The sequence below is a fragment of the Acipenser ruthenus genome, chromosome 38 (genome assembly GCF_902713425.1).
Source record: "Acipenser ruthenus chromosome 38, fAciRut3.2 maternal haplotype, whole genome shotgun sequence".
NCBI lineage: Eukaryota > Metazoa > Chordata > Actinopteri > Acipenseriformes > Acipenseridae > Acipenser > Acipenser ruthenus.
This window is the reverse complement of record NC_081226.1, coordinates 81079-105000: the sequence shown is the minus strand read 5'-3', so window position 1 is coordinate 105000 and position 23922 is coordinate 81079. Positions and strand designations below refer to the sequence as shown.

At 42.6% G+C, this 23922-nt stretch overlaps 4 protein-coding genes across 5 annotated transcripts in view; all 4 read left to right on the top strand.

Moving 5' to 3' along the window:
• Positions 1-6098, top strand: part of LOC131707049 (carcinoembryonic antigen-related cell adhesion molecule 5-like) — a 10373-nt gene extending 4275 nt beyond the window's left edge. Inside the window, exons 5-16 of one of the 2 annotated variants that reach the window (XM_059009110.1) lie at positions 54-335; positions 420-671; positions 792-1067; positions 1160-1411; positions 1534-1809; positions 1919-2170; positions 2846-3121; positions 3226-3477; positions 3742-4017; positions 4137-4388; positions 4879-4977; positions 5241-6098. In XM_059009110.1, coding sequence (XP_058865093.1) covers positions 54-335; positions 420-671; positions 792-1067; positions 1160-1411; positions 1534-1809; positions 1919-2170; positions 2846-3121; positions 3226-3477; positions 3742-4017; positions 4137-4388; positions 4879-4967 — 2735 coding nt within the window. In that variant the 3' untranslated portion in view covers positions 4968-4977; positions 5241-6098. The remainder of the gene's footprint in view (positions 1-53; positions 336-419; positions 672-791; positions 1068-1159; positions 1412-1533; positions 1810-1918; positions 2171-2845; positions 3122-3225; positions 3478-3741; positions 4018-4136; positions 4389-4878; positions 4978-5240) is intronic. The other variant, XM_059009111.1, reaches the window with a different exon arrangement.
• A 392-nt stretch (positions 6099-6490) lies between these two features.
• On the top strand, positions 6491-9498 carry LOC131707050 (carcinoembryonic antigen-related cell adhesion molecule 5-like). The gene is made up of 6 exons (XM_059009112.1): positions 6491-6712; positions 7046-7360; positions 7612-7887; positions 8001-8252; positions 8358-8443; positions 8901-9498. Exons 1-5 carry the CDS (start codon positions 6658-6660, stop codon positions 8432-8434), a joined length of 975 nt encoding a protein of 324 aa, XP_058865095.1. The 5' UTR covers positions 6491-6657; the 3' UTR covers positions 8435-8443; positions 8901-9498.
• Positions 9499-15809: 6311 nt separating this feature from the next.
• LOC117433822 (fish-egg lectin-like) lies at positions 15810-19968 on the top strand. Its single transcript, XM_034056242.3, has 4 exons — positions 15810-16158; positions 17289-17516; positions 17973-18318; positions 19001-19968. Exons 1-4 carry the CDS (start codon positions 16110-16112, stop codon positions 19140-19142), a joined length of 765 nt encoding a protein of 254 aa, XP_033912133.3. The 5' UTR covers positions 15810-16109; the 3' UTR covers positions 19143-19968.
• Positions 19969-20430: 462 nt separating this feature from the next.
• On the top strand, positions 20431-23708 carry LOC131707017 (fish-egg lectin-like). The gene is made up of 4 exons (XM_059009027.1): positions 20431-20681; positions 21292-21519; positions 22488-22833; positions 23154-23708. The coding sequence occupies exons 1-4, from the start codon at positions 20633-20635 to the stop codon at positions 23290-23292; spliced, it is 762 nt and encodes a 253-aa protein (XP_058865010.1). The 5' UTR covers positions 20431-20632; the 3' UTR covers positions 23293-23708.
• The last annotated feature ends 214 nt before the right edge of the window (positions 23709-23922 follow it).

Here is a 23922-nt window from a genome sequence, read left to right as displayed (position 1 = left end):
TTTTCTGTTTCAGTGAAAAAACAAATAACTGTGATTAATCCTTCTATTTACAGAACCGATAACTAATGTGACTTTGAACCCCACCCCTGCACAGCCAATACTGAATAACACATTCAATCTAACCTGCGAGGTGTCTGGGTTAGGGGTTGCTGATTCAAGGCTCTGGATGATGGATGGTCATCCCTTGTCCACTAATGACAGGATAACACTATCAGTGGACAACAGCACGGTCTCCTTCAACCCAGTACTACTGTCTGATAACGGCACATATCAGTGTACAGCTTCTAACCTTGTAAGCAATGAGACTGGAGCTGGATACAAATTAATTGTCAACTGTGAGTACACGAAGTAGAATATCTCTTTTTTTATGCATGCTAAATTAAGATTTTAAGTGTTTAAGTTTATTGTTTGAATTGCAGATGGACCAGAGGAGGCCTCCATTATGGCACCAGACTTGGCAGCTAGTGGTTCAGCGATAATGTTAACATGTTCAGCTCACTCTCAGCCCCCCAGTCACTACACCTGGTATCTCAATGGGAAACAGACTGCCAATGGCTCACAGTACATGATAGATCATGTAAGCGCTGATAATCAGGGAAATTACACCTGTGTGGCTTGGAATTCTGTGACTGGAAGGAACAGTTCTGCCATAAAGGAGCTTACAGTGATAGGTGAGTCAGAGCAAATCGGTTTAATCTGGCAAAAATATCTTCACACCTAACCTCTTTAAAGTTTGGGATTATTCACAGTGGTTGCTCAAGTGTTTATAATGCTATCCCTTCTATTCACAGAACTGATAACTGAAGTTTCTGTGAACCACACCCCTGCACATCCAATATTGAACGACAATCTGAGTCTGACCTGTGACGTGTCTGGAACTGTTGACTCAAGGCACTGGCTGAAGGACGGTCAGTCCCTGTTTACTGATGACAGAATAACATTGTCTGGAAAGAACAGCACAGTCTCCTTCAACCCAGTCCTGCTGACTGATAACGGCACATATCAGTGTACAGCAAATAACCCTTTTAGTAATAAGACCAGCGATGGATACATATTGGTCGTCAACTGTAAGTATAAAAAAGTGGCAAATCTCTTTCTTTTTATGCATGTCGAATTCACATTTGTTTAAGGCTCACTGTTGTACTTGTGTGTTTTGCAGATGGACCAGAGGAGGCCTCCATTATGGCACCAGACTTGGCAGCTAATGGTTCAGCGATAATGTTAACATGTTCAGCTCGCTCTCAGCCCCCCAGTCACTACACCTGGTATCTCAATGGGAAACAGACTGCCAATGGCTCACAGTACATGATAGATCATGTAAGCACTGATAATCAGGGAAATTACACCTGTGTGGCTTGGAATTCTGTGACTGGAAGGAACAGTTCTGCCATAAAAGAGCTTACAGTGATAGGTGAGTCAGAGTAAATCAGTTTAATCTGACAAACAAATATCTTCACACCTCACCTATTTAAAGCTTGGGATTATTCACAGTGGTTGCTCAAGTGTTCATAATGCTATCCTTTCTATTCACAGAACTGATAACTGAAATTTCTGTGAACCACACCCCTGCACAGCCAATATTGAATGACAATCTGAGTCTGACCTGTGACGTGTCTGGAACCGTTGACTCAAGGCACTGGCTGAAGGACGGTCAGCCCCTGTCCACTGATGACAGAATAACATTGTCTGGAAAGAACAGCACAGTCTCCTTCAACCCAGTCCTGCTGACTGATAACGGCACATATCAGTGTACAGCGAATAACCATTTAAGTAATAAGACCAGCGATGGATACACACTGGTCGTCAACTGTAAGTAAACAGAAAAAAATCTTTCAGTAGCTGAATTGAGACTCCTTTCTGACTGCTGTACTTGGATGTGAGTGTTCAAGGCTCCACAGTTATGTTGTGTGTATTTCAGATGGACCTGAGCAAGCATCCATTACAGGACCACAATTGGCAGCTGTAGGTTCATCTGTAACATTGACCTGTTCAGCGCCCTCTCAGCCCCCTTGTGGATACACTTGGTATTTCAATGGGACAGAGACTGCCCAGGGCTCACATTACAAGATGAGTCCTGTGAGCTCTGCTAATAGTGGGCCATACACCTGTGTGGCTCGAAACTCAGTGACTGGAAACAACAGTTCTGCTGTAATGGAACTTATTGTGATTGGTAAGTTTGGGTCTTTCACTTACTGTTATCGCTTGTTTCCTAATCAATCAAAATTCAAACAAATCTGGGTGAACAACCTCAGTATTCCTTGCTTTCACACATACGCCTAAATGTGAAAAGGAACTTGGAGCTTTTTATAACAAAGTTCAGCCCCTCTGTGAATACAATATCTCATCCTCTCCAGCGCATGTCTAAAACTCCCACAGCTATCCTGGACCCCACATCTGAAAGATGGCAATTCTTACTTTCCATTCAGGATGCAATAAGAAACTAATATTATTATTATTATTATTATTATTATTATTATTTATTTCTTAGCAGACGCCCTTATCCAGGGCGACTTACAATCGTAAGCAAATACATTTCAAGTGTTACAATACAAGTAATACAATAAGAGCAAGAATATCCAATCTTACTATTTGTTTTCTCCAATGGTTAACTGTAATTCTAAACATTGAAATTCCCTTACTGTTAATAGTTTGGGCAAATACTTCCATTAGCTTCAACCAGAGCAGTTCACAGTGGTATTTCACATTCAAGGATAGTTGATTGTAACCAGCAGACCTGTCCAAAGCTTTGTCCTGTACAGATATCTTTACACCTCTCCTCTCTAAAGTTTGTGATTATTCACAGTGGTTGCTCAAGTGTTTATAATGCTATCCTTTCTATTCACAGAACTGATAACTGAAGTTTCTGTGAACCACACCCCTGCACAGCCAATATTGAACGACAATCTGAGTCTGACCTGTGACGTGTCTGGAACCGTTGACTCAATGCACTGGCTGAAGGACGGTCAGCCCCTGTCCACTGATGACAGAATAACATTGTCCGGAGAGAACAGCACAGTCTCCTTCAACCCAGTCCTGCTGACTGATAACGGCACATATCAGTGTACAGCAAATAACCATTTAAGTAATAAGACCAGCGATGGATACACACTGGTCGTCAACTGTAAGTAAACAAAACCAAAAATCTTTCACTATGCATGCTGAATTCAGACTCCTTTCTGACTACTATACTTGGATGTGAGTATTCAATTATTTTGTGTATTGCAGATGGACCAGGGCAAGCATCCATTACAGGACCGCCATTGGCAGCTGTAGGTTCATCTGTAACATTGACCTGTTCAGCACCCTCTCAGCCCCCTTGTGGATACACTTGGTATTTCAATGGGACAGAGACTGCCCAGGGCTCACATTACAAGATGAGTCCTGTGAGCTCTGCTAATAGTGGGCCATACACCTGTGTGGCTCGAAACTCAGTGACTGGAAACAACAGTTCTGCTGTAATGGAACTTATTGTGATTGGTAAGTTTGGGTCTTTTCACGTACCACTATCGCTTGTTTCCTAATTAATCAATCTGGCTGAAAGACCGTTGTATTCCTTGCTTTCACATGTACACCTAAATGTAAAAATGAACTTTTTACAGTAAAACAGTATAACAGTTCTCCTGTGAACACAACTGCCATTATAAAGTAATATCGATCATCTCTAGTACGTGTCTAAAACTCTCACAGCTTTCCTGGACCTCACATCGGAAGAGTTTGTAATGACATACTTTCCATTCACAGCACCAATATCCAACATTAATGTGAAACCCACCCCTGCACAGCCAATAGAGAACAAAACATTCAGTCTGACCTGCAACGTAACTGGGACCGCTGACTCAAGGTTCTGGTGGAAGGACGACCAGCCTCTATCCACTTCTGAAAGGATAACATTGTCTGGAGACAACAGCACAGTCTCCTTCAACCCAGTCCTGCTGACTGATAACGGCACATATCAGTGTACAGCTTCTGACCCTGTAAGCCAATTGAATAGCACTGGATACAGATTGGATGTGAACTGTAAGTATAAAAAAGGATTTGTCTCTTTTTTTTGCCTATCAAATGTAGAGTCCTTTCTGACTGTTCCACTAGGATGTGAGTGGTAAAGTCTCCTCACAGTTCTCTTGTTTGCATTGCAGATGGACCAGAGCATGTCTCCATTACAGGCCCAGCCTTAGCAGTTAAGGGCTCAACGGTAACATTCACATGTTCGGCTTACTCTCAGCCCTCTTGTGAATACATGTGGTATTTCAAGGGGAAAGAGACGGCCAAGGGCTCACAATACAAGATATCTGCTGTAAGCACTAAAAATAATGGGGGATACACTTGTGTGGCCTGGAACTCGGTGACCGGAAGGAACAGTTCTGCAGTAAAGGACCTTGTTGTGACTGGTGAGTTATTGAATATCTGGAGTCCTTTAAGGATTGGAAAGCCCAGTAGTTAAAGAGTACTCTTTCCAGGGAATTACCATATACTGTATTTAGCTAATAGCTAATATGTTACATGTAATATAGGAAAAAAGATCTTCTGATCTCCATTACTTGTCTTAACCAATATTGGTATACGCCATATCGTCCGATTGCAGTTAGACCGCTGGAATGAATTTGAAATGCAACACACCTTCACGTGATTAGGTACCAGGAAGCAGAAAGTCATTTTTCATAGAGTAAAAGTTGTCTTTTAAATACCTGCATATCTCCAACGTAAGTGTGAAATACAAATAAAGAACAGATGAGGAAGAAGGAAGCAGTGATGAGTTGCTAGTGCATATCATATAACCGTTTAAATGTTACAGGTGCTCTTAGATCAGCTTTTTATTCTATTTAAGATATCCAGAAGGCTGCTGTACATTGTATTTTATTTTGTAATGTTTTCTTGTAGACCCTAATGGTTCTGCTTCCTTGGCATCTGGACATGCAGTAGAGGTGGCGATTGCTGTTCTGGTTCTTCTGCTTTGTGTTTCAGGGTAAAATGCTGCAGGTGAGTGCATTCACTCGGGGTTTAGTGTTGACCCCATTTGTGTATTGGGAATGATTTTAAAGAAAGTCAATCTATTCATAAATCTGAGTTTTATCTTTGTTTTGATGGATTAAATATTGTTTGATATACAGGTTGTGTGCATGTCAAACAGTATTTTCAATTAAGGTCCCAGGAATGACAATATATTCACCAACAAGACAACACTGTGTATAACTTCAAATATGCTTTTTAAGTTCTAACCAGTGTCTTTTTCTCTTCTACAGATGGGGATTCAGGGGTTTTGTAGATCATTGAGCTCCAAAGGAAGTAATTGGAAGAATAGATTTGTTTTAACATGTTCTGAACATTATATATCTATATTATTAATTATTTTTCAACAGCTTTGATTGCTTGACTTTGTAATGTTTTTAATTAATGGACCTCCCCTCCCACCCAAGCACAGAATGCCCCATGGAAAATCTGACAGATTTGAATCACTAACACTAAAATTGGGTTTTCCAGAGGATTTACATTACAGATTTAAAGAGATATTAAGTTTAATTAATATACACAACATTATATTGGGCTGTTCATACTTACTAAGGGTGTGTTCTGTATTTTCATTAAACTGCATTGATGTTAATCCCTCTTTGAGAGCTGTAACAACTTACCTGGGCACAATGTACTGTTCCTTTTCTGTATTAAAGACAGCATACATAAAAGAAACTCTAAAAACACGCTAGTGTTGTCCAACAGGTTGTATTGAAAACGCCCCTTAATTTAAGTTATACATTCTAGTTGTAGGCACGTGTAATATATATATATATATATTTATGACTTTGATGAAAATGTGAAACAGTAATTTAAAAAGTCATTGCTTATCATTACAGCACAATGGTTAAAAAAACGATACTATGCTTTCTGCAGTTACAGCTATTTAATATTTTATTAAACTACTTTCATTGTTGTATATCATGTCCTGTAAACTGTGATGCTTAATTTTCATTTACTGTACACCTTTATAAGGGAAAGTTGAAAATCTAGGCCACCCTGTCAATGAAAACCATAAATGCTTGTCATTCTGACTTCCAGTTGTTCCCCAAACCAAACATTAATAAAATTACACCAAACAAATGTAAGAATGTGTTAAGCCTTGTCTGTCTGTCTGTCTGTCTGTCTGTCTGTCTGTCTGTCTGTGGAGTATTGTTTTACTATTTTTTTTAAGTTGGAAAAGCAGCAAAAAAAGAAACAGAACAGTATTTTACATTAAGTTCTTAGAAATCAATGAAGATAATACAGATATTTCTTTATACTGTATTTAAACATATACACATGTGCCATGCATTTCAAATTAATATTCGTTAATAAAGTTAACGCTGAATTGGTAAATTCGATTCTGAAAGTTTTATAAGCAAGTGAAGGTACATTCCCGCGTCTTCTTATCCCACCTGATTACAAATGTACCCCAAATTTGAGTAATGCGCGTGTTGAAACCACCTGATTGTCATTCCTTCATTCCTAATCACGTTTCAGAAAGGTATCGCTTCATTATTTCGACGGAAGTGCAGGGTGCGTGTTTACAAATGATAATGTATTGCAGGTGGTTCGTTTGTAAGTAGCACGTATAAAATAGACATTGAAACGCAACAGCAGAAGAAATTCAGAAGTTTTTTTTGTTTGCGGCGTAATTTTAGCCTCGCAATGGAAAAAACACGCGTACAAGTGCTGACTCTTGTTCTTTTGGGGTTGCTAAAAGGTAAAATATAAATGTTATATTACTTTTTCTGGTATTAATGTGATTAGAAAAAAAAACGTTTCTTTTTGTTTTTTTAACCCATTTATTTTTAGAAAAAATATTGTGAATGTTTATTATTATTATTATTATTTCATCGGAATGAAACTACTTGCATTCTTAATTGCGGCTTTATAACAAAGAGCAACCAGGTGTTTTTCCTTGTTTTTATGATTTCTTTACTTTTTGCCGCCCAGAAATGTAGTGAAATACCTTTCGGGGGGAACTGGCAGGCTGCGTTTATTTGTTCAAAACGACTGTTACAAACTGACTGCTTGCTACTGGATGTATTTCCAGGTGGCTGGAGTTTTCAAGTAACGCTTTCCAAAGACCCCGTCGAAGTTGGCGATGACGTAGTGTTTGAGGTGCGCTCCCCGGACAAACCAGAAACGGGATCCTGGCAGTTCAGAAACGAGCAGGTGGTTTTTTGGATCGGTGCTAAACTTGTTGTAGGGTTAAAATATAACGACCGAATCGATGTGAACTATGAAACGGGATCCCTAAAGCTCATGTCTGTGAAGTTAAGCGACTCTGGAGACTACTTTGTACATTTACAGAAAGCTGGTGAACCGCCTTTTTCTCTGACTGGGAATGCAACCTTGCATATTATTGGTGAGTCCTGCAGGTTTTTTTTTTTTTTTTTTTTTTTTTTAAACCATGGGTAAAATAACTTGTCTGAACCTGTTATTAGTATTCAAGTTTCTTTCTCTGGTAAAGGAGGTGGGGATGCTTTTGAGGTTTGTGTTAGTTGTGTCACGTTTAGTATGGGTTTTCATCGTATCCAATGAATTGCCCAACCTGTGTGTTTTAATTTTGTATTCAGAATGTGACAAATGTGTAATGCTGTCCTTTTCTGTTCACAGACTCTGTAACTAAAGTGACTGTAAACTCCCCCTCTCCATACCCAATACTGAACAACACCTTCAGTCTGACCTGCAATGTGTCTGGGAACGCGGATTCAAGGAGCTGGCTGAAGGACGGCCAGCCCCTGTCTGCTGGTGATAGAATAACATTTTCAAAGGACAACAGTGCGGTATCCTTCAACCCAGTGCTGGTGTCTGATAACGGCACTTACCAGTGTATCGCTAACAGTTATTTTAGAAATGGAACTAGCACTGGATACAGCTTGGTTGTGAATTGCAAGTATCCAGATCTCCTTAATTTCTGAATTTGGGTTAGTGAAGTGCTTTGTGATGGTGCTCCCCTATGAAAGGTGCTATATAAAATAGATTAAATCTTGTTTGTGTTACAGATGGACCTGAGCAAGTCTCTATTACAGGACCAGATGCATCGCGTAGAGGCTCAACTGCAGTATTCACGTGTTCAGCTCGCTCTCAACCAGTCTGTGAATACACCTGGTTTATCAATGGGAAACTAGTTGCCAAGGGCTCGCCATACAAGATCCACCCTGTAAACTCCAGTAATGATGGCAGTTACACTTGTACAGCCTGGAACTCGCTGACTGAAAGGAACAGTTCTGCTGTAAAGATGCACCATGTGCTTGGTATGTTTTTATTGCTGATGGAGGGCATGCTGTATCTGTTTGATCCTCCCCCTTAAGTTAGTTGGTATCATTTTTATGCTGTTTTTAATTTTTTGTATTTTAAAGATTCGGCGTCCTCGTGGTCCAGACATGCAGTAGCAATGGTCATAGGCACACTTGTAAGTGCAGCTGTGTTGGTGTAAATGCTGCAGGTGAGTCTCATCCTCCTTGCTATTTGTTTTGGTTTTTGGGAGTGTTATTTATATATAGTGCATGTATATCATAACCATGGGGGTAGGTATCCTTGGCTCTTCCATGCCAAGGTTAGAAGCTTTTTCTGCACCTAGGAAGTCCCAGTAATCAGGTCTACGTTTAGTAGGCTTACTAACCCATTTAACTTATAAAGGAGCCTGATTTTCAGAGCCGCTGATAGATTTAAATGAGTTCAGCACACAGGTGTGTTTCTGTCCCGATGTTTATTTGGCAGATCCCCCCCCCCCAATTTACTTGCAGTCAAACTTCCCCTGTTAATGCTTTGTAATTGGCTTTCTACAAAGTGGAAATATTTTCAAATGAACTGCAAGTAAACCTGAAACCAGTATCCTGTTTTAAATATGCAAAAGCTTAAATGGCCTTTCCTCCCCCCCCCCCCCCCCATCTTTCCTACAGACTCTCCTTCATTTCAAAAGCTGTCAATGATCCACGAGCACCACAAGACGTAACTGGAAGAATCGTGTTGGTGCACGTGTATTTCCTGTGTTATCCAACAGCTTTGTTTTGACTCTCCATGCAATCCCCTCTGGTACCCTGCACAAACTGGGCTGCATTTACCAGAGTAAAAAAACAAATGGGATGGTTGCTCCACTGTTGTGTGCTGGACAGTCACAGCAATAGTATGTGTAAAGTAGGTGCTTTTGAGGAGCAGTTTTCAGGCTGTACGGTCTCAACATGAATCCTGCCTGCTTTCCTGAAGGCAGTGGTGTCACAAGAGCTGCTGAGTGAGTTGTGATCAGTGGATGCATCTGGGGCTTTTTAATTCTTGGGCTTCATACGAGGGAATAGAATTTCTGTTGTCAATTGTGTAATTTTTTTTTTTTTTAATGAATGTGAACTGGCTTTGCATGCATAGTGGGTGGGTTTGCACTGTGTTAACAAATATAATTATCTTATTAATTGGTATTGAAATAAGTAATGTGTTTTTAATGTAAATGTTTAAGTGTGTTAGTGAGGATTTGTTTGAAATTTAAAATAAATCAATAAAATGTAACTGACTGTTTCTTTTATATAAAAAAACGCATCAGAATCTGTATAGGTTTATTGCACAATCACATGGTAAGTATAAATGCATGTGATTATTTTTTTTTTTTTTTATATATATACCTCTACAAAGTGTGTGTGTGTGTGTATGTATGTATGTGTATATATATATATATATATATATATATATATATATATATATATATATATATATATATATTGGTGTGTGTCCATGCACTAACACAAATGTTTGATGTGGCATAATTTAAACTATAGCCTTTCCCAATGAGCATGTGTTCTCCACGTCATCCAACCGTGTATAGATCAGAGTAAATACAACTAACGGAGACTGGACCGTCTTCTAGGGGCTTCATTAAATACACTGACCAGCTGACAAGACTAATTTTAGCTAAATATTTTACATTATGATTTACAACTACTCACCATGTAGCTCTTCCGTATGTGTTATTCTTCTGACATCTATCTGAAGTCTCTCAATACCAGTAAATCGTGCAGCAATGTGGGTATCGTAGGGTTGTTGAAGTTTACCTTGTCGGTGACTTATTTTTTTTTTTTTTTTTTTAAAAGAAGTACTTTAGCCGTTTGCTTTGACGAAAGACAAAAAAAAAAAAAACCTTCGCTGATATTTGTAGGAACTTACTCCAAGTTTATTTTTTCTCTCTCTTTTATAAATAAATAAAATGCTACTCCAGCTGTACTGCACAGTTTTTAATAAGCTAGAACAGACTGTTTTAATTCACGAAAATCGCAAGTAGTCTTCCTTAAATGTCTGCCTGTCCCCCCCTAATTGTCCGAAACACTGGTGACCGTTATTTATTTTTGAATTCAATTTTTAAATCCAGAGGCGCGTGCCACTGTATTTTCGCGGGCTGGCGGTATCTTGCGTTCCATTCTCAAGTGTAGGAAAACAGCAGCGCTCGACTAGGTATTGTAAAATAAATAAAATGCAACTACAATCTATATGATTATGCTGTCAAATATACACTGCAATTTATCCCCATAAGAAAAAAAAGACCACAATAGGTTTTTAGCCCAAGACGTTTATTTGTTGTAGTTTTTGTACAAATGAGTTTACTGTACCGTTTTAAAATTACATGTATGGTTACATGCGTTAGGCTAGTTTAAGGTTTTTTTTTTATACTAATGAATGACAAATACAGTCGGTAAATTAACAGAACTTTTTAGTTTATATCAAATAACAATTCACTACACGTATTTAGTAAAACCAAGAAACCAAATTTACTGTATTTTAAGTGTGTAATATATATAAATTACACATATATACATTAATATATATATATATATATATATATATATATATATATATATATATAAAGTAAACAGTTATTTTAACAATTACATACAACGTTTTGATTTCCATCTTCTCCGCATAACAGGTGGTTTGTGTGTATGTGTGTGTGTGTATATATATATATATATATACACACACTTATTTCTTACAGTTCCACAGCGTATATAAATACAGATATGAATCACTCCTTAATATAAACCGTGAAATTAATCAACACAAGAGAGTGCCGCTTTCAAACCATGCGACACGTTTCCCACGCACAGAGATAGAGAGCGGGCCGCGCTGATAGCGGCACTGTAAACATTATTTCTCTTTCCCTTTGTGTCAGCGCAGCCACGGAACACTGCACACAAATCAAGCACACAAACCAGCAGAGAAAGCGCTAGCCAGCGCTGCGGTTATCTCGGCATTCATAAACACTGCACCCAAGCGCTGTTGGCAGCGCTCTGCGTTTCCATTTGAAATCCTGGTCTAGTGCATTAACATGAACCCGCTAGCGCCCCCTAGCCCCCCCAGATTGGAACCCAGGCCTCCAGAGGAAGGTGAAAGGCTGGTCTAGTGCATTAACATGAACCCGCTAGCGCCACCTAGCCCCCCAGAGTGCAACCCAGGCCTCCAGAGGAAGGTGAAAGGCTGGTCTAGTGCATTAACATGAACCCGGTAGCGCCACCTAGCTCCCCAGAGTGGAACCCAGGCCTCCAGAGGAAGGTGAAAGGCTGGTCTAGTGCATTAACATGAACCCGGTAGCGCCACCTAGCTCCCCAGAGTGGAACCCAGGCCTCCAGAGGAAGGTGGAAGGCTGGTCTAGTGCATTAATATGAACCCGCTAGCTCCACCTAGCTCCCCCAGATTGGAACCCAGGCCTCCAGAGGAAGGTGAAAGGCTGGTCTAGTGCATTGACGTTAACCCGCTAGCGCCACCTAGCTCCCCCAGAGTGGAACCCAGGCCTTCAGAGGAAGGTTAACAAAATTAACAAAACCAAAAATAATGGCAATATACTGCGTTTTATTGAACGTGCATGTTGTAAAAAAAGAAAAAAGATTACAGACTACATGAAATGTTTATTCTGTTTAACATATACTACAGATATACTGACTTACAAAGGACTACTATGCGCTACTATGATATAATTAAATGCATGTTACAGTTTTTTGCACCCTACAGTATAACAGAGATTGGGTGCCAATAAGATTCAGGCCATTGCACAGCACACCAGGGGAGACTTGGGGGTTTGATACAGCAACCTCAGACTAGGCCTCCCTCTGGTTTCCTGGAACCAGATTTCAAGCCGCTGTTCCTGTTCCTGCCATAAGTTTGATGTAATCTAGGCCTAGGCTTCTCTGTTGTGGTGTTCGTTCGTTTCTTGGCTGCTTGTCCTGTATAGGGGTTTTTAAAGTGGGGTGCTGATCTGAGATTTGCGTTTGAGGGGGTTATGGTTTTGGGGGTTCCGGTTTCGGGGTGCTGCTTTTCTATTATCCGAGTATCTCTGTGGCTGCTGCTTCTCCAGTTTCCTTGACAACGCTGAAACGAAGAACAGTCCTAGTGAAAGGGGTGTGGCCACCAGGTTTAAGAGAGAACACCCTGCGTGTAATGCTGGAATTATGGAACACCCGCAGAAATAGTTGATAGTTAATGATGTAACAGTGCAGTGAATGACATCACAAACACATCAATAGATTTCCATAGAAACCAGGGAGTGTTGTTGCCAGGGCATTTTAACCCTGTAACTGCCTCCACTGTTTGACAAAGGCATGTTAATCTTACAGAAACATTAGGATGCAGGCTCTTTGATAACTGTTTCCCTGTCGTCTAAAGTGGAAGAGAAAAAAAAAGGTAGGGGCGGTGAAGTTGCTGGTGACAATAAGGGGCCAGGAATGAGATTTTAAACAAGCCTGGGTGAGCAGCGCTCTTTTAAAGAGACGGGCCGGTGATAATGTCAGGAGGTTGTGCAGGACCAGCACAATGGTTAACACAACACTTTCTAAATACTGGCCGGTGCTTTGAGTTGATTGCATGAAACATCGTGCTATCATCACGGTTGGGAATAAGACTCCCATTGCACAGCAGTTTGATCCATTCCTGGTTTAACTAGGAGTTTAATAAGACTCCCATTGCACAGCAGTTTGATCCATTCCTGGTTTTCACTAGGAGTTTAATCAGACACACCTGAGCTTGTTACCTAGACACACTGGGGGCTGATCAAGCTTGTATAAAAACCAGGAATTGAAACATGCATGTCTCATCCCTGATGATGATGATTATTATTATTATTATTATTATTATTATTATTATTATTGTTATTATTATTACCTACCTTTTTGCTGGAGTCTCTTGCTCCCTCGCCCTGGTTTGTTCGCTCCGCTCCAGCTCCTGCTCCTGCTGCAAATACAATCCTGGCCAGCCATCCCTGTCCCACGCACACTCCCCTTCCCTGAGAGAAGACAATCCAACACAGAAACTACTGACTTTATGAAGCGAAATTAGTGAATTACTTTTCTTTCTACTCAGCTGAAGGCCTATAGTGTGTATATATATATATATATATATATATATATATATATATATATATATATATATATATATATATATATATATGTTCAGTTATACATGTAAGTTTTACATATTTACAGTAACATCAATGACATAGATGTATCAGAAGTATTAAAAAAACCTTTTTTGTACACTGCACATAGCTCTCAGACCCTTGCTAAGTTAATCTCAATACATTGGTTATAGTCAGTGAGAGCTTTCAGACCCTTGCTAAATTAATCTCAATACATTGGTTATAGTCAGTGAGAGCTTTCAGACCCTTCCTAAATTAATCTCAATACATTGGTTATAGTCAGTGAGAGCTCTCAGACCCTTGCTAAATTAATCTCAATACATTGGTTATAGTCAGTGAGTGCTCTCAGACCCTTGCTAAATTAATCTCAATACATTGGTTATAGTCAGGGAGAGCTCTCAGACCCTTGCTAAGTTTTTCTTTAGTCTCATGATGTTGTTTTGTCTGTCTGCTAGCAGGGAGCACAGAGCCCACCTACCCACACAAGCACAGAGTCCTCTCTCCACTCTCTCAGCCCAGTCCAAGGAGTTCTCTGACAGCTTTGGCTCCTCGCCATTCAATGGGTTAAAAATACCTGATTAAAATACAAGACTCACGAAGTAAAGAGGAAATTCAAATACAATGAATTTGAAAAATCAGACGAAGAAAGATTTGCAAGCAGACAGTGTAATAAAGCATAGTTAAGTATTGCAAAGCCCAGAGAGGTACAGAAAACCATGATAAACTATATAACTGGGAAAAGCATGGGGATAGATAGATAGATAGATAGATAGATAGATAGATAGATAGATAGATAGATAGATAGATAGATAGATAGATAGATAGGGCATCAATGCAAAAATAAATGGCTAAACTGATTTTTGCATATCGATAACTATGTCATAGTTGATTGCACTCTGGCATTGAAGACCATCTCTCACCTTTCTCTTCCCCAGAGCTCGGGCAGCACCCCAGAGCACACAGCACAATCACACACACCAGAGCTCTGTGCATCCCCATCCTCATCCTCTCAGGCTGTTCTGCTGGAGCTCCTGAGCGCTCCGCTTTTCAAGGGGGTTCTAAAGAACGTCACAGTGGATTCCGGAACCCTTAGGGCTTCTGAAACCCAAGTGTGCTGTGTGTGTGTGTGTGTGTGTGTGTGCGTGTGCCCGCATTCGCTGTCACCGTGGAGACCAGGAACCATCAGACAGTGAGTGGAATGCTGCCTGGATTCCAGATTCTAAACTTCAAAGGCAGCCTGACAGCCCTCACAAAGACATCACAATACAGGTGAGAACTGAGGGCTCTGTGTGTGTGCGTGTTGATGTGAAACACAGCCTTAAAATATAACTGACCATGAAATTGCCTTAGCTTTTAAGTGCTTTGTTGGCACTGATAGACATTTTCGTGCCACCCTAAAATTTATTTCATCTTCTTCTTCTTCTTCTCCAATCAGTTCTTTAGTCTCCCCTCTGTAAAGGCATGACCAAACAAACTCTCCGTCCCACGGTTTTATTAAACCCGCATGCTCGCTCCACTGGCGGTCTGTAAAACAAGACCCAGTAGTTTCATATAGATGACAGAATTCGACACAGGTCAAGAACAAAATTCTTCAACGCTTGAATCGTTCGGAGCGTTTGTGAATGCCAGATGGCTGTCATGAAGTGGTCCCAATACTGAACAAAAAAAAACAACAACATTTTATCATGCAGTGAGCGCAGTGCCAAGATTACGAAAGGAACATTGTGTTTACTGAGAACGAGGTGAACTTTCCTCAACCTCTTATAGGAGTTCAGCACTGTCATTGTTGGGGTTTTAGCACTTTTGTAGTTTTCCTATGCTTTTCATCTGCCTATACTAGGATCGAGTTATTTAATAATGATCCTGTACTACCAAGAGACTTTGCCAAAAAGATTCTGTCCAGGACAGAGAAGAAACAGTCAGTAAAATGAACCGATCCAACACCATGAATTGCCTTCTCAGCTAAAAGCAAAACTTGGGGGCCTAGGTGGCTCTAGCGGGTTAATCTCAATGCACTAGACCAGCCTTTCACCTTCCTCTGGAGGCCTGGGTTCCAATCTGAGGGGCTAGGTGGCGCTAGCGGGTTCATGTTAATGCACTAGACAAAGCCTTTCACCTTCCTCTGGAGGCCTGGGTTCCAATCTGGGGGGCTAGGTGGCGCTAGCGGGTTCATGTTAATGCACTAGACAAAGCCTTTCACCTTCCTCTGGAGGCCTGGGTTCCAATCTGAGGGGCTAGGTGGCGCTAGCGGGTTCATGTTAATGCACTAGACAAAGCCTTTCACCTTCCTCTGGAGGCCTGGGTTCCAATCTGGTGGGCTAGGTGGCGCTAGCGGGTTCATGTTAATGCACTAGACCAGCCTTTCATCTTCCTGGGTAATCGCAATGATATATATTTCTATTAAACTCTGAAATCAGAACACCTCCTACTCATAACACTGCAGAGTGTGCAGAGTTTATGAGTTTATGGTTGGATTGTTTGAGGTTATGGATATGTGACCGCTCCACTCGTTCCCATTGTGTTTTCATGTTTCAATATCCTGCTTTCAGTTCGGGGGAGTCTGTATCCTGGCTGGTGAGCGAATCCTTGTCAATAACCCCCCCTTGGCATTGATGGTGGGAACCAGCTCCTGAGCTCAGGAGGGGACTGTATATAAACCCTGAGTCTGGGCTGTACCAGGCACAACCAAACCAGGAGACAAGCCTCACAGCCTCCCATCGCCACCATGAGAACCCTAGCCTTCTGTCTGATCCTTGTGATGGGCTCCAGCGAAGGTGAGTGTGGAAAGCAAAGAGAGGAGCGAGACCTAGGGTACAGGTTGAGGCATGGTTCCAATCTGGGGGGCTAGGTGGCGCTAGCGGGTTCATGTTAATGCACTAGACAAAGCCTTTCACCTTCCTCTGGAGGCCTGGGTTCCAATCTGGGGGGCTAGGTGGCGCTAACGGGTTAATGTTAATTATTATTATTTTGTTTTTCAAAAAGAAAAAAAATAATACAGAACAAAGATGCATTATGCAGTTAAAAAGTTATATTGGAAAGCCAAAGTAATAAAAGAGAAATGCATTAGACTTTCCTGATGGAAAGTGTGAAGCATCTTGGCATTAAACAGCACGTGGCACAAAGATCCATGAAGGATGATTGCCAGAGGCTTGCTTTGTTTCTGCCGCAACTCTCCCATGAAAGGAACGCTACCTGTCTCAGATTGTCAGGCTTATCGGTTGACTATGAAGAGAATACTGAAATAACCAAGATGCTCAGATATATTGTGAGAAGTGTTGAATTTAAATCAAGGGAGGTAATGTTAAAACTTTACAATGCAAAAGTAAGACCTCACCGAGAATTTTGTGTTCAGTTCTGGTCACCTCGTTACAAAAAGGATATTGCTGCTCTAGAAAGAAAAGCAAACAGGATTATCCCGGGTTTAAAAGGCATGTCATATGCAGACAGGCTAAAAGAATTGAATCTATTCAGTCTTGAACAAAGAAGACTACGCAGTGATCTGATTCAAGCATTCAAAATCCTAAATGTATAGACAATGTCGACCCAGGGGACTTTTTTGACCTGAAAAAAGAAACAAGGACCAGGGGTCACAAATGGAGATTAGATAAAGGTGCATTCGGAACAGGAAATAGGAGGTACTTTTTTACACAGAGAATTGTGAGGGTCTGGAACCAACTCCCCAGTAATGTTGTTGAAGCTGACACCCTGGGATCCTTCAAGAAGCTGCTTGATGAGATTCTGGGATCAAAAAGCTACTAACAACCAAGCGAGCAAGATGGGCTGAATGAGGCCTCCTCTCGTTTGTAAACTTTCTTATGTTCTTATGTTCTTAACTGTGCTTTCTCTCTCCCCTCCTCTCTCCCTGTCCATCTCCCTCTCCCTCTCTCTCTCTCTCTCTCCCCAGCGCTGGACTGCCAGTTTGTGGACGGCTCACTGAAGCAGGTGGACGCTGGGCTGGGGCTGGTTTTCGGGGTGAACGACGCGGGCGCGGTCTTCATGAGATTCGGGAACAAGTGGGTGCTGATGGAGGGAAACCTGAGGCATGTGACCGTGGGTCCGGCTGGACTGTGGGGGGTCAACGAGGATTTCCACATCTTCAAGATGGTCGCCGGGAAATGGGAGAGAGTGGAGGGTAATGCAGTCAGAAGAAGAGAGCCCAGGATGTATAGCATTTGTTGAAAAGCGCATTATATTTAACTGAGATTATGGGTGTGGAAACTGCACTGTGAGAAGCTGGCTGTAATAACAATGTAAAAAAAAAGAAGCATGCAGAGAAATTCAGTTAACAATCCCTAGTTGTGAGTAACTTTAATTAGCCTGATTACCCCCCCCTCTCTCCTCCCCTCCCCTCCTCCCCCCTCATCCCCATCCCCTCCCCTCCCCTCTCCTCCCCTCATCCCCATCCCCTCTCCTCCCCTCCCCATCCCCTCCTCCCCTCATCCCCCCATCCGCATCCCCTCCCCCCTCTCCTCCCCTCCCCTCCCCATCTCCCCCCTCATCCCCTCCTCCCCTTCCCTCCCCTCCCCTCCCCTCCTTCCCCCATCCCCTCCTTCCCCCCATCCCCTCCTCCCCTCCCCTCCCCTCTCAGGTCTCCTGAAACAGATTGACGCTGGGGGTGACCAGCTGATCGGAGGTGTAAACAATGAGAGTGCAGGATTCTGTCTGAACCAGCAGGGGGCGGCGCTGGTGCTCGGGGGAGGGGCCCATGTCCCCTGGGTCTCTCTCGCTGATGACCTGGTGTACTACTCCTGCGGCCCCCAGTCCTGCTGGGGAGTGACCTCCAAGAACGCAGTGCTGGTCCGCAAGGGGGTGACCCCGAACAAGTGCCAGGGCTCGGACTGGGAGCCGGTCCCAGACTTCCCCATGGTCCTGGTGGAGGTGGGATCGGACGGGATCGTGTTCGGCATTAACGGCACCGGGGAGGTCTTCCGCAGGTCAGGCATTCTGGGGTCCCCCACCACCCCCGTTCCCTCTAGAGTTGTGATCCCTCCTTTTAAAGGGACTTTTCGGTCTGTCTGGTGCAACCGTGATAGAAACAATAGAAACATCTCAATCTAGATTTGTTATTGCATATACAGGAATCTCTTTCTCTCTCTCTCTCTCTCTCTCTCTCTCTCCTATCTCTCTCTCTCTCTCTCTCTCTCTCTCCTATCTCTCTCTCTCTCCTATCTCTCTCTCTCTCTCTCTCTCTCCTATCTCTCTCTCTCTCTCCTATCTCTCTCTCTCTCCTATCTCTCTCTATATATATATTTTTGCTAAAAATAAAAAAAACAACTTGTTTCAATATGTTTAACACAGGCAAAGTGAGTTTGAAAACAAACAAGGGAGGTACTTATAAGCTTTATATATATATATATATATAGAGAGAGAGAGAGAGAGAGAGAGAGAGAGAGAGAGAGAGAGAGAGAGAAAGACACAGAAATATATGCCACGCTAGAGATATATATAGATAAAAAATACATGTTAATCTTGTTGCATTTTGACCGTTCACTGCTTTTACCAAAGACAGCCATTTGTTCTCGTTTTTTTTACAAACCACCTAGTCGGCTCTTAAATCCAGACAGACACAAGCGAGACTGCGGTTCGAATGACGTTTTCCTGCGTTTACCCTGACAGGGCTGGGATCACCGACAGCAACCCGTCGGGCTCCCAGTGGACTCACCAGTACGTCTGCGGCAACATGAGGCATGCCAGCTACGACCTGGGAGTGCTGTGGCTGATCACAATGGATCAGAAGATCGTGAGCTGCATCCTCTAGAGCTCCCCCTAGAGGCTCCCCGCCGCCACTGCGCTCCCGCAGCCTGCCAGCGGGAACTTCAATCGACACCTGCATTCCAATGATTGATTCTGTTGATTGATTGTATTGATTGGATCGATGCTTACGTATTAACACAGAGATAAATGCATTGCTACTATTCTATACAGCATTAGCTAATAGTAATTTTTTTTTTGCTCAGCCAGATTCTCTGGCACAGGCTTCCTGAAGATACAGTATACGATCATTTAGTGGCAGTGATAAAACAGTGATAGAAACACACAGCGTACTGCAATGTAATGTATTGTAATGGGTATCCTGCTAGCGGCTGGTGAGCTAATAACGCTAAGGCAGGCACTTGATTCTTGACTACAGGGCTTGCTTTGTAGTTGAATGGTAAAACATTTGTGTTCATAGTTTGTTTCCAATACTTTCCAGTCAATTTAGCCAGCTCAAATGCCAAACCATTGCAATACATGTAATATAAATACAACATTATATATATATATATATATATATATATATATATATAATCTCACACCAGTCCCTAACAATAATAATAATAATAATAATAATAATAATAATAATAATAATAATAATAACACCAAGCTACTCTTACCGTTACTGTATTTATAGTCACTATTACTTCCTCTAAACCTCTATGTGCCTTTGTGTCCCTGTTTAATAAAAGCTATTATTCACACGTGCTGTTCTTTGGCTCAGTCTGTTGATTCATGAGAATAAGGGAGCACCCTTTGATAAGAGTGAGGTGTTGGTTTGGAGTTAAGCCAATGCACATATTGTTACAAGGGATGACACATTTGCCTGGTTTGTCCGTGTGACAAAAGAAAGCTTTCATGGTACCAAGCGTGCAAACAAGGGTGTGGGAAAGTGGGGACAGAGAGTGTGACTGGAGAAAACACCTGTTGAGAGCCTGCCCTGGACTGGAGGGAGCACCCTTTCTCTTAGGGGTGTGAGGGAGGGAGGGAGCAGTTCAGTCTCCATGCCTCCAGCCTGCCCTGGACTGGAGGGAGCACCCTTTCTCTTCGGGAGGTGAAGGAGGGAGGGAGCAGTTCACTCTCCATGCCTCCAGCCTGCTCTGGACTGGAGGGAGCCCCCTTTCTCTTAGGGGGGTGAGGGAGGGAGGGAGCAGTTCAGTCTCCATGCCTCAAGCCTGCCCTGGATTGGAGGGAGCCCCCTTTCTCTTAGGGGGGTGAGGGAGGGAGGGAGTTCAGTCTCCATGCCTCCAGCATAATAACTATGGCAGCTACATGTGTTTGAATTCAATTCATGGCATTCAAATACTGAATTCAAATACTGGGTTTCAGTTCAAATATTTGCTTTAATCTGCCCTTATTTGATTTCCCAAGGAGAGGTTGTCCGGTTTCTCATTCGGGTCTTCCCACTCCAGGGCATTTGGGTATAAGAACGCCTCTCTGGGGCTGGCTGTGACACACCAAGTCTCGCTTGCTGAGATTCGACTGACTGCAACCATGAGAGCTTCTCTACTCGTCCTAGCGCTGTTCGTGGGCTCCAGCCTGGGTAAGTGAGAGAGGCTGCGGGCGGGAGGGGGTAGGGTTTGAAATTTAGCCCAATTCTAGCTTAGTTACAGGTAGAGAAAGCAGTTTGACATGTTGTGTGAATCACTGCGTTTGCTTCACTGGCTGAGCACAATTGTAATCACATGCATTGTATTATCTTGGGAAGCGTTTACATCCCATCATGGCACATTGCATACTGTTAGCCTCCTCAAGTTCAGTGGTAGTTTAAAATGTAACAGGATGCTGCAGAGCGACATTTCACACCATTGCTGCTATTGCTGGCTTCAACTGACTTCATAACAAAGACAACGCATTTCGGATTTAAGTTTTTAAACCTTGGAAATGCCAGAAAAGGGGGGGTGGGAAGAGACATACAAATTCCAGATTTTGGCAACTACTATACATTTAAACCATTAACCGAAAAAATTACTGATGCCATTGAAGAGGGACTGAAATGGGGGGACGGGGGGGGAGTGATGCATGTCTCTCTTTGTTTAGGTGTGTGTGGCTGTCTGTTGTTTTTGTGTTGGTTTGCCTCTGTGTGTGTGTGTGTGTGTGTCACGCTTGCTTGCTGCGTGCGTCTGGTGTTTATCCAGCATCGTGTTTTCCAGCGCTGGACTGCCAAGAGATTGACGGGCGCCTCAAGCAGATCGACGCCAGCGACGGGCAGGTGTTTGGCGTGAACAGCGAAGACTCGATCTACACTCGCTATGGAAACGGCTGGGTGCGGGTCCCAGGGGCCCTCAAACACGTGACCGTGGGGCCCGCTGGAGTCTGGGGCGTCAACAAGGACAATCTCATCTACAAGATGATTGGAGGACGCTGGGAACAAGCTCAAGGTACGGAGTCTATTAGAAGACTATTACCTGACCGCAACCCTGCCCCAATAAATTAACACATGTAGCTACCTAACAAGGGCGTTAGGAATTCGACTTTATCATCACCTAGAATTCTAGGATTGAGACCTAATAAATAAATAAATAAATAAATAAATAAATAAATAAATGGAAAGAAAATGATCTTTTATTTAACATCATGTAATCAAAGAAACTACAAAATGGCATCGTAAATTAATTCTACCGGAAGCCATAATAGTGGTACAGTAGAATTTCATGTTAGGTGTCGAAATGACACATTGTTCAATTTGTTTTTTTTTGTTAAGTATGTAGGAAAACTACAAAGCGGCGGTGTGCAATTCAATATGTCAACGTGACGTTATTCCAGCAGGTTTCATTCGACTTGATGAAGCAACATTAGTTCATTCTATAGGGTGATGATGCAAAACGTTTAGCCAGAGCTGTAAGGCATGAGAGATCCTTGTTAAGAAGGGCGAATCTAGTATCATTATTATTATTATTATTATTATTATTATTATTATTATTATTATTATTTATTTCTTAGCAGACGCCCTTATCCAGGGCGACTTACAATTGTTACAAGATATCACATTATACATTATTTCACATACAATTACCCATTTATACAGTTGGGTTTTTATTGGAGCAATGTAGGTAAAGTACCTTGCTCAAGGGTACAACAGCAGTGTCCCCCCACCAGGGATTGAACCCACAACCCTCCGGTCAAGAGTCCAGAGCCCTAACCACTACTCCACACTGGAGTTTCTATCCAGACTGTTTACACCTGCTCCACAGGTTTGGTCACCTGGCTTTATACAGCATCCTACTGCCCTGCAGCCTCTAACAGGTTTTGCAGTGTAATATTTAAAGCACAGGCTTCAGGCTGGCCTCGCTCCTCTCTATAACAGTCTGTCTCCCCCACCATCCTGACTCTGGTACGTTCCTCGCAGGTCTACTGAAGCAGATCGACGCGGGAGGCGACCAATTCATCGCCGGAGTCAACATGTTAGACAACATCTTCTGCCTGAATCGCAATCCCACGGTGACCACGCGTGGCGGCGCGGCCGCCATTCCCTGGAACTTGCTTCCCGGGTCCCTCAAGTACTACTCCTGTGGGCCCTACAGCTGCTGGGGGGTGAACTGGCTCGACCAGATATTCGTGATGAAGGGGGTGACCCCGGACGCCTGCATGGGCAGCCTGGCGTGGCAGCTGGTCCCCGGGGCGCTGTCCATGATCGAGGTGTCCACCGACGGCAGCGTGTACGGGGTCAACTCTGCCGGGAACGTGTACCGCAGGTGAGCGCGCCAGCTCCTTAAATCAAACCAGCTTTGTGCATTCGGGCTCAGCGACACGCCACAGTCTGGTTTCTTTGATGTCTTTTTTGGTAACAGCATGTCATTTTGCTGTTAAAAAAAAAACTGGGTTTGTGTGTCGCTAGACCTGTTTAAATAACATACCTGTCATTTCTCTTTTCATTGTTAACATCCTGACAACTTTTTTACACTTATAAAAGTCTAGAGCGGACATTCTGAAAAGAGCACCATCCAGGAATGATATTTCAGCAAAAGAAGTGTAAACGATTGCTATGTTATAATTTTTTTTATTTTTTCTTCAGGGACGGGGTCAGCGTTGCTAATCCTGCCGGCACTGACTGGACCTATCTGAGCATGTGCGGGAAAAGCAAGCATGTGTCATATGACCTGGGTGTGCTCTGGGTGATCAGCACAGAGGACAAGATCCTGACCTGCAGCTAAAACTCCCCCGACAGCCAAACCAACAGAAACCATCCTTCTGGAGCTCAGAAATAGTCCCACTGACTGTAGAGTCTACATTATATACTGCGCTTGCATTGTAAACCTGTACTGCCCTGTAACACCTGTAAGTCACCTTGGATAAAGGTATCTGCCAAATAAATAAATAAATAAAGTTTCTTATTGTGCAAGAGCTTAAAACAAACAAAAAAAAATCTTACCGCTTGCAACCACAAGTACATCTTCACAAATCTCTTATTGCTTTGCTTAGAACTGTGTTGTTTGACAGACTTCTGCTTTTTTATGTCTGGTATGGACTGTACTGTTCTCTCTATGGAACAGCAGCCTGTTGAGTTTCTTTTAAGCTTCTTCCTGTTCAAGCACTGCCACCTTACAGAAATAAAGCATTAAAAAATAAACCCTGTGTGGTCTCTGTTATACGTTTCCTTGGCGTCAGTTGGTTGATGTGAATGCTCCAGTTCTACAGAGGCCTGTTTAAATACAAATTGTTTACTCGGGAGAAAAAGGGTTCTCCCCCCTCACAGAGAAAGGGGGCTCCCTCCAGTCCAGGGCAGACTTGAGGCATGGAGACTGAACTGCTCCCTCCCTCCCTCACCCCCCGAAGAGAAAGGG

Excerpts from the sequence above, each read along its gene's own strand:
- LOC131707050 (XM_059009112.1), top strand. The coding sequence starts at position 6,658 with ATGGAAAAAACACGCGTACAAGTGCTGACTCTTGTTCTTTTGGGGTTG. Across the intron at positions 7,361-7,611 it reads TGCAACCTTGCATATTATTG|ACTCTGTAACTAAAGTGACT; the intron begins GTGAGTCCTGCA and ends TTCTGTTCACAG. Across the intron at positions 7,888-8,000 it reads ATACAGCTTGGTTGTGAATT|ATGGACCTGAGCAAGTCTCT; the intron begins GCAAGTATCCAG and ends TTTGTGTTACAG.
- LOC117433822 (XM_034056242.3), top strand. The coding sequence starts at position 16,110 with ATGAGAACCCTAGCCTTCTGTCTGATCCTTGTGATGGGCTCCAGCGAA. Across the intron at positions 17,517-17,972 it reads GAAATGGGAGAGAGTGGAGG|GTCTCCTGAAACAGATTGAC; the intron begins GTAATGCAGTCA and ends CTCCCCTCTCAG. Across the intron at positions 18,319-19,000 it reads ACCGGGGAGGTCTTCCGCAG|GGCTGGGATCACCGACAGCA; the intron begins GTCAGGCATTCT and ends TTACCCTGACAG.
- LOC131707017 (XM_059009027.1), top strand. The coding sequence starts at position 20,633 with ATGAGAGCTTCTCTACTCGTCCTAGCGCTGTTCGTGGGCTCCAGCCTG. Across the intron at positions 20,682-21,291 it reads GTTCGTGGGCTCCAGCCTGG|CGCTGGACTGCCAAGAGATT; the intron begins GTAAGTGAGAGA and ends CGTGTTTTCCAG. Across the intron at positions 21,520-22,487 it reads ACGCTGGGAACAAGCTCAAG|GTCTACTGAAGCAGATCGAC; the intron begins GTACGGAGTCTA and ends CGTTCCTCGCAG.